This window comes from Setaria italica, chromosome IV, assembly GCF_000263155.2.
Source record: "Setaria italica strain Yugu1 chromosome IV, Setaria_italica_v2.0, whole genome shotgun sequence".
Classification (NCBI taxonomy): domain Eukaryota; kingdom Viridiplantae; phylum Streptophyta; class Magnoliopsida; order Poales; family Poaceae; genus Setaria; species Setaria italica.
In genome coordinates this window covers 23,738,344-23,747,495 of record NC_028453.1, presented here as the reverse complement: position 1 = coordinate 23,747,495, position 9,152 = coordinate 23,738,344, and the positions used below count along the sequence as shown (strand labels likewise).

Sequence of the window (9,152 nt, the reverse complement as noted above, 5' to 3'; positions counted from 1 at the left end):
GCCATTGGGGAAGATGAAGCAGGGTGGTTGGAGAATGGAAGAAAGATCACCGGAGGAACGCGGCTGGAAGATGAAAGGGCGCCGGAATGTGACGGAAGATGATTCGCCGGGGAAAGAAGAATTTCTGAGCTCGTGGAGAAGAAGCGGCGGCGGATGCGAGTATTTAAAGACGGTTCGAGAGAAAGGGTAAAGGCGGGATTTTTACCGCGCTGTCTACACGAATTTCGGAGGAGCGGTTGCCTCAGGCGCCCAGTTCGAAAAGATTGTAATCATCAGGTAGAAGACTGCAAAACAGAAAGGAGTCTTCGCCGCGCTTGTCTCGGAGAGAGAGTTAAAATTAAGAAAAATTTCGAAGCAAAAGTTACGTTTTACTCCGAAACTGGGGGGCATGTGTTGACGTCGGATTTTAACACGTGTTTTGAATCGACGTCAAGGGAGGAAAAGACTGGCCGATGCGGCAAGCTAAAAGCTACAGTTGGGAATCGGCTGATTGAAGCTACAGTGTTTCGGATGATTGACAAAAGGGGTCGGTAAGGGTTGGCTAATTGGGAGCTAGAGCAGCTTGGCCAGTATGGTCCTAAAGTGGGCTGGAGAAAACATTAGCTAAAGAAGGAGATTGGCCCATGGGATATGATAACCAACTCCGATACGAGTTGTGTTTGTAAATATTTATTATCATTTAAAATTAGAGATAGATCCTAATCGGTTAGGAAATCAGTTGTAACAGGCTATAAATAGCCATCTGTAGAGGTTTGTAAAAAAGAACACATCAATTAGTACAATCAATCTATTTTTTCCTCGTACTTTACTTTCAAGTCGGCGACTTCGCCAAAATATTTTTTCTTTCACGAGTTCGTACGGGTTGGCAGGGCTGCATCGACACGATCTTTGGCCGATTCTGTAAGTTCCGTTTACCGAGTAATATCTAAGCTTTAACTTCGGGTGCATCGCTGTTGTTTCGTTTAGATTTATTCACCAGTTATCGATATTAATTAGAATCGTAGGTTCTACCTGTTATTTTAGTTTCTATCACCAGTTATCCAGCTTGAGATACGAACTGTCGGCTTTTATTGCTTTCTTTCTTTGTTATCATACAGCCGATTAGATCTATCCTAAATGTTGTTTTTCTAGCGTTATTTAGTTTGCTCTAGTAGCTTTTCTTTACAATCGCTACGCGGTATCGACTGTTTTGTAGCTAGTTACCTCTACCGTGAATCGGCCGATTCGCCGGCACGCTGTTAAAGACAGATCGGAACTCTAGCCGATCGGAACCCCTGGAATTTAATACTTTTATTTCCTTGTCAATCAACAGGTCAGATTGACTGGCACGCCACGCGAACCGCACCAGAACGATAATTTCCTTGTCAATCAACAGGTCAGATTGACTGGCACGCCACGCGAACCGCACCAGGACGATAACCTGAATAGGAGTTAAGCAGATTCTCCCGGGTCATGTGTCCAATTCAGGAGTTAAGCAGATTCTCCCGGGTCATGTGTCCGACGCTGAGAATCATCAGCCGATTTTCAGCGCCAACACATACAAACTCCAAATCACCGATAATGATGCAGCATATATGCAACTCCAAATCACAGTGCTGATGCAGTGAAAAGAATTTGACAAATGATACTCCGTCCACAGCAAGAAATACATAATTATTTAGACATGAAGAAATCAAAAGGGAAGGAGAGACATCAAAAAGAAGAAATCACGAACTCATGAACAAAATTTCAATCTGGCTCACGTGCTCTAGGCTACCACGTACTGTCCGCTTCAGGCCGTCGCTTCCCGACTTCTCTAGGCCGATATGCGCTAGCGCCATCCTCTCCTAGACGCCGTGCCGCTTCCGAGGGCCGTCGCTAGTGAGGCTGGGAAATCAGGGCCCGTCCAAGCGCCGCCCGCGCCGCTGCTCCCCATGTGGTAGATGGTCTCCAGCTCTCCTCTCCCTGAAACGCTTGTAGTTGCCGCTGCCCTTCGACGCCGCAGCTGGTTGAAGTAGCGGCAATCGGCGCGGGTTTATGGGGTGCCCAGCCACCTTCTCGGCTTCTCCATCATATCTCCCCACCTCTTGTTGCTGCTCGTGTTGTGGAGAGAGGCCAAAAGAAAGTAGTTAGGAGATGTGTGTGCCCCGGTGGACATCGCACTCCCGAGAGCACTACTGTTCTGACCAGACCTTGTTTTTAGATTGATGAAGAGGAACGTTAGAATAAAAAAGAAACCAATTTTATTATTAGTGAACTGAAAATAGCTAATTTAGCGTCACACAAATATAATTCCCTTATTCTATATGGATGAAATAAACTGTGATATATCGAACTAACAAAATATATATTTGCTACTACGTCAACCTTAGATCCATGAGGTCGCATCATGACAACCTTAACGGGCATGAAAGCAGCATGTAGCAACAAATGAATGTAAATGTCAAGTAGTGGGTTGTGGGATGAATTTGTGTGTGGGGGGGAGGGGGTTTCGACAAGCACCTTATATTTATACGAGGTAGAGATTGGAAAGAAAGTATCAACCAATCAATTAATTTTAATGATAGGGTTATTGGACTTATAATTAGAAGGTTTTTAATATAATTGGAAGGGACTCGGCGTGATTGGTGATATGATTGTTCCGGATCGACCGATCGTCAATCAATCAATTTGATTGGTGGGATAATGAGCTCGTAATTGAAAGTGTTCCGACGTAACGTGATTAGTGATACAGGGTCTGTTTGGTTATGGTTGCTTATTCATAAGCAACTTAAAAATAAGCAAATAAGTTGCTTATAACCCAAACACTCTTGCTTATAGACTTGCTTATAAGTTGCTTATGCATAAGCAAATAAGCAACTTTTGGGTTGCTTATAGTTGCTTATGGGGCACTTTTCTCCTCCTACCCTCATTCTCTCTCCTCTCTCCCCTTTCTCTCTCCTCTCTCCCCTTTCTCTCTCCTCTCTCCCGTCACCACTCTGGCGCCGTTCCGCCCGCCGCCGCTCGCGCCTGCCGCCCGCCGCCGCCGCTCCCGCTCGCGCCCGTCGCCGCTCGCGCCCGCCGCCACCGGTCTTGGCCTTCTTGGGGAAGATGGCCGGCGGGTAGTGGTGTTGCCGTCGCGCGCCGCCGAGCTTCCCCAAGAGCCCGACGATGGGCGCGGCCGTCGGCTTGAGGTTGCCGGAGAACCGCTGCGAGGAGCCGTTGTTGTGGTGGGGCTGGTAATTACTAGGGGTAGAGGAAGATAGGATGGTAGGGGCAAATATGTCATATGCAATCAGATAAGCAACCCAAACCAAACACCTAGACTTATAAATAAGCAACTACAAATAAGCAAATAAGCAACTTATAAATAAGTATCCATAACCAAACAGGTCCACAATTGTTTCAGATTAACTGCGACAATCAATTTGATTGGTGGGAACCGTGGGCTCGTAATTGGAAGAGTTTCGACATACTAGAAAGACTTAGCATGATTAGTGATTTAATAATTTTGGATTAACTGTGATTATTTGGCTTGAATTGGAAGGTCTTGACATGAATGGATTGATTGTGATTTACCATGCCTGTGGAGCTGGTGGGTAAAAGAATAGGTGGTGACAAAAATTCATAAATATTAGACGCGGTAGAGCGGCAATATGCAACGGATATTGTGAATATTTGATCTCCCCTCCCCTTCATTGTCCATTTTACCTCGTTTTGCTCTAATAGACGGGTCTTGTATGAGGGGTACGTGGTGTACGAGGGGTACGTGGGTGTAACTTTACGTAGGAATTGACCTCAACTTCATCGCTATTTAAAGTACAGTAGTTGGATAAAGATGAACGTGTGGCTCAGGGATGCGAGCGACGCGGGAGGAAGGAAAAGAATTTAACAGCAATAAATTGCCAAGTGGGACCCATGGTATATTAGTTTCGGAATCAAAAAGAGATTTTAATTTCCAAAGAAAATCTAATTGCTGCCAGTGGTGTGCATGATTTTTTTCCCACGTGAACTACAGATGCATGCATGTGACGGAGACGCTCGCGAGATTCCCTAAAAAAATAACAGATTGTAATTTGTCCACATGACATGCTCCATTAAAAAAATCGGGCATTTGTTCAATATCTAGAATTGGGCGAGCCAGGGAGGGTGCAAATATACCTCGGTTCAGAGGGCGGGCTCAGGATTTGAAGTATGGACGGTTCATCGTTAGAATTGGACTCAGTGATTAGAATTTCACAAATTGGCCGTCGTTTTGGTCCTCTGTGGGAGCTAGTTTCTTCTTACTTGTTTCCAAAATTAACTTTTGGCACTGTATTCTGGGCACTTTGAATATGTTCTTATAGAGTTATAGTGATTTCAAATGATTATGTTTTATCAACGATTTTATATAATCCTCACCCTTTAAAAGAATAATTATGGTTAGCAATGATACTTATATGTACATTGTGATAATATATCTACGTCCTTCACGTGTAGCAACGTATAGACATATTTGTTAATTAGAATAAATTTCTAAAACTCAAAAGGTACAGAGGCTTTCTCAGGCTAGATTGTTACAATTCCAGATTGCGACCATGTGCAAGCTAGAATACATGAAATGCAAATTAAAATGAATGGGGTCTAATTATGTTTACATGGGTTCTACATATTGCATCCCGGGGTTACTACAAAATATTACACGCTTTCTATCAAACCAAAATCAATCCCAAAGTTGATACTCTAATATAAAATATCCTAGAGTTAATATTCGAAATAGCCACACTGAAGAATCAGTTTTTCATTTAAAAATGACTTGCTCCAAACTCACAATTCAAAACAAATTTCAAGAAAGACCATGGCAAACTAAAAGAGAGGCCCATATACGAAGCGTGACGAGGAGTAGTGTGTAGTGACCAAACAAAGCCCAAGTTGTGTGCCCACTCAAATGAAGAAAGGCCCAAGTTGTGTCGTGCGTGGTAGCCATCCCTTCATTTGTTTGTACTAACAAAAAAATTCTCTTCATTTGTTCACTCCACGCCGAAGCCGGCGTTTCACTCGGTGTGTTCCCTGCCGCACACGCCGGCGCGGGCGCCTGGCTGGGACCGGGTCGCCATCCGCCATCCATGCCATGGAGCATTCAGGTCGAAGCGGCGCCTTTCCGATGCGGTGAAGACACCGCTGCTTGCTGCGATTCCGTGAGTTGGTCCTGGACCCCTTCTCTCTGCTACCCCGTTTGCCTTTGATGTGAGCGAAGTTAGCACGACCCTGGGGAGAACTAGTGATGATAAGCGAATAATTATTCAATTAGACATTTGGATTATGAGTATCGATGCTGGGTGTTCAGATATGGTTTGCTTGTTTCCTTCACAGTCCTGCTGCTGCTGGGTCTTGTTAAACAGTAATCAGGTATCAGTCAGGCGAGGCTAATCGTGTACATTCAGAAATCAATGCTGGTGTTTAGTTGTCACTCTTAATTTCTCAAGGGCAACGAGTATGAAGACCAAATGAAAGTGTGAAAGTAGTATCTGGTGCTGTTGTGAACGATAGACAATTTGCCACTGCAACCTTTCAATCATGCAATGGTATGAGGAGTTTGCTGTGCGCAGAGATTAATTAAAGAAACTCACCCAGTTAGGATTTTTTTTGAATTGCACAAATTCAGCTGAAACCCTTAACAGTTAGATTATTTCTCTAATTCTTATGTCAGAAATGCTGCATCCTTTCAAATAGGTTGGTAGTTTGGGGTTTTCTTTAGCAAATTTTGTTAGCCCTTGTTTACTTCAACCCCAACTCCCAACTTTAGCACTATGCAAAAAGAAGATTCCCCATCACATCAAACTTGCGGTACATGCATGGAGTACTAAATGTAGATGAAATTAAAAACTAATTGCACAGTTTTGTTGTACTTTGCGAGACGAATCTTTTGAGCCTAATTAGTCAATGTTTGGACAATAATTCACAAATACAAACGAAACGCTACAGTGTGCTACAGTGCCAGCACAGTAATTTGGCACCTCCCAATTTGGCCAACTAAACAAGGCCAGTATGGAAGGGCACCAACCTTGAATAGTTTGAATTCTGCATGAAGAGATTACTTGAGAATTGTGAATGACATTACTAGATAAAGAATCCTAGGCAAGTGGGCCGATTTTTTCCCCTGCAGGGTCACCCCATATAGCCTCGAAACTGTTGCCCACAGATTGGAGGCCAAATCATTAACATTACAGAAGATATTTTGCTGTGTCCCTTGTTATAGCCTGGATTCTGTGTTCAGTGCCCACAGATTACTAGAGGCAAATACCATTATTAAAGTAATGATTGTCATATTAGTAGATCAAGGTTCTAAAGATATTAGTTTGTTTTTCTATGTTTATGTTGTATACTTGTATGTTGTGTGCATTTGATTTAAATATTTCTTGAATTTACCACAAATTCTTTACACTGAACTATACTCTATTGCAGTATGCAAAACAAAAACATCTTCAGGTGGATCCTCCACCCGCTAAGCTTGCAGAGAATGTACAAGTCCCAGAAGAGATCATACTAGCATCATTGAGGTGAGCCCTCGCTCAACATTCTAGTCGGCAAGCAGATGATGAGCACTGGCCTGTAGATTTCAGTGGCGTTTTGTTCATTATGCCTCTCTTGGTACGCATTTTATTTTAAATTGACACCATCATTTGACCTCCTTGCCCAACTTGAATTAACAACATTTATATCAAATGATTCATGTTTGATGCTATGCCTACCAGTTTAGCATTTTTGATTAACTTATGGCAAATGCCATCTAGAGCCACTATGATCTGAGAAATAAATTGTTACTGTTTATGTCATGGTTTACAAGGTTCAATTAACAGTGACAGTACTACTTCAAATGAACTGCACATGGCATTTTTAGCATTCTATATTCTTGCAGGTATTTGCTCTATATATCACTGGATCACTCAATACTGTCCTATCGAAAGAACATCAGCGTGAGATATGTCGCTATATTTATAACCAACAGGTATGTAGATATCACTTAGCTGCTAGTTACTTTTCTAGAGGTGGCATATTTTAAGAAAGTTTGTATGTAATGTGATCCTTGTAGAATGAAGATGGTGGTTGGGGTAAACAAGTGGTGGGACCGAGCACCATGCTCGGCTCATGCTTAAACTATGTTACCTTAAGAATTCTTGGTGAGGAGAGCACACATGATGCATTGACCAAAGGACGCGAATGGATTTTATCTCATGGAAGCGCAGCTGCAATACCACAATGGGGAAAGATGTGGCTCTCGGTATGCCATCTAAATAAAAAAAGGATGAAATATTTGTACATGTGCATGTAAAAGCCATTGGGGTTCCATGTTGATTGGGTTCCATATGTAACATTTCCCCATAGGTTTCATGTACTATTTTCTTAATAAATATTCTAACATGTCTGAAAAAAAAATAGTAGCTAAAATCCAAATTATGAAATGTTAGTTCAGATAGACAGATGTATGTGTGTTCTAACTTGTGACTCTATCAGTAAGCAAACATAAAGTTTCTTGTCAACCTTTGATATTGGATATTAACTACCTCATTGTTATCAATTTCAATTATCAATTTATCATGCAAGAGTGCCTCAAGCTTCCATTTGTAAGAAAAAAGAAGGTAATATGAATTAGAGCTTAATGTGGCCATTTTGACATGATGGGGCTTGGGCTCTGTGATGCCCAAATTTTTGTGCTATCCAATTAATATAAATGAAATTCCTCATCTATCTTAGTTTTTTATTGGATTGGCAATTACTATTAATCATATTTATTTAAATTACTGCTACACTTTTAGCATTTTTAGTTTCTTAGGGCAGACCTTTTGGTTTAGGAAAAGGCCTTTCTGAAAACAGAATGACTAGAATGCTATTGTAGTTATGTTTGTCTGTAAATTATATTTGTTGACTTGGAAGTGACTAATTCATGGTCCCCATCTTTTCAAATGAAGATGATAGGTTTGTATGATTGGTCTGGAAACAATCCTATAATTCCAGAACTATGGCTTGTCCCTCACTTTCTTCCAATACATCCAGGTACTTGTTTGTTTTCTCATGATAATTACCATTGAATCTTTGCTTAAGTAATGTCCAGTCCAGCATAATACGGAAGGTTTTGAAGAGAAATTGGAGAGATTTGAGGGAATTGGAAGAAAGGAAGAGAGGGGCGGCAACGGCCTGAAGGCCGGTGCCTAGGACTAGGCGGCAGAAAATAGTAGTGAGGGTTTCCCTTTATAATCCATTCTTGACATACTTTCTAATGGACAACCTGGTTATAGGTTCTGGGCCCTGGTCCAATAGCTCCATGCTCCACTTCTGGGCTTAGAGGGGATCACTAAGCCATAACAAACTCAATATGCATGTTGAATTTCTATTTTTTCGTGTTATTATTGCTTTTGTGGCTGTTGTCACCTGGTGTTATAGTTGTTCTGTTTCAAATTGATATGGCTTAGTAGATGGAAAGGGTAGCAAAGAGACTAAGGCGAGTTTGCCCTCTCAAAGAGGCTCAGAACTCCTGCGTGTTCGAGAAAAAAAGAGGATCAGAACTGCCAAATTATGTGGTTTGGGAATTATTCTTTGCTTAATCTCAAATGAATGGGCCATGTCCCCAAATATAGAGCCGACCCTAACAAACATGGCTAATAATCTCAAGCAAGCAACCTGCTAACAGCTGAATCCTATCTCAACCAAATGACTAACACCTAAAACAACTCGAGTAACTCATCTCAGGCTGTGGAGTTGGCTGCAACTGTACTGCAGCCATGGTCCTGGCCCCTTCTGCTCTTTCTGAAGTATTTCTTATGTTTTTGCAACATGGTGCCTCGGGGGTAAGAACTAATGGTCAAGTTTCAAGGCAGAGTTTCTTTCACCTCGAGCCCAATACAGATAAATAATTGAATAGAGAGACCTGATACGATAATGTTCTATCTTTCACCCCTTTTGGAGCACTGCAGGCTGCACGCTTGCACTGCACCTCTCATGGAGCTTGTTGATTCCTGCACTGCACTGACCTTGTTGTGTGCACGGGGAGGTGGGTTGAGGCCTTCCACTGGCTGGATCCACCTCCTTAGCACATAGGCTGAAGCTCTGCTAGTGCTTGAATGTTTGCTGGCCTATGTCCCTGTGAGACCACACGGACCTGGTGCGCTCGAATGGCTTTGAATCTTGACGTGGGGGGGGGGGGGGGGGGGGGGGGA

The 9,152-nt window shown here is 42.5% G+C and overlaps 1 protein-coding gene across 1 annotated transcript; it reads left to right on the top strand.

Moving 5' to 3' along the window:
- Positions 1-3,129: 3,129 nt before the first annotated feature.
- Positions 3,130-8,281, top strand: LOC101766632 (achilleol B synthase-like). The gene is made up of 7 exons (XM_022826103.1): positions 3,130-3,197; positions 6,522-6,588; positions 6,857-6,946; positions 7,031-7,219; positions 7,908-7,998; positions 8,051-8,143; positions 8,235-8,281. The coding sequence occupies exons 1-7, from the start codon at positions 3,130-3,132 to the stop codon at positions 8,279-8,281; spliced, it is 645 nt and encodes a 214-aa protein (XP_022681838.1).
- Positions 8,282-9,152: the final 871 nt, after the last annotated feature.

Coding starts and splice junctions, on each gene's coding strand:
- LOC101766632 (XM_022826103.1), top strand. CDS start 3,130: ATGGGCGCGGCCGTCGGCTTGAGGTTGCCGGAGAACCGCTGCGAGGAG. Junction 3,198..6,521: donor CCGTTGTTGTGGTGGGGCTG/GTAATTACTAGG, acceptor TCAACATTCTAG/TCGGCAAGCAGATGATGAGC. Junction 7,220..7,907: donor GGGGAAAGATGTGGCTCTCG/GTATGCCATCTA, acceptor TTTCAAATGAAG/ATGATAGGTTTGTATGATTG.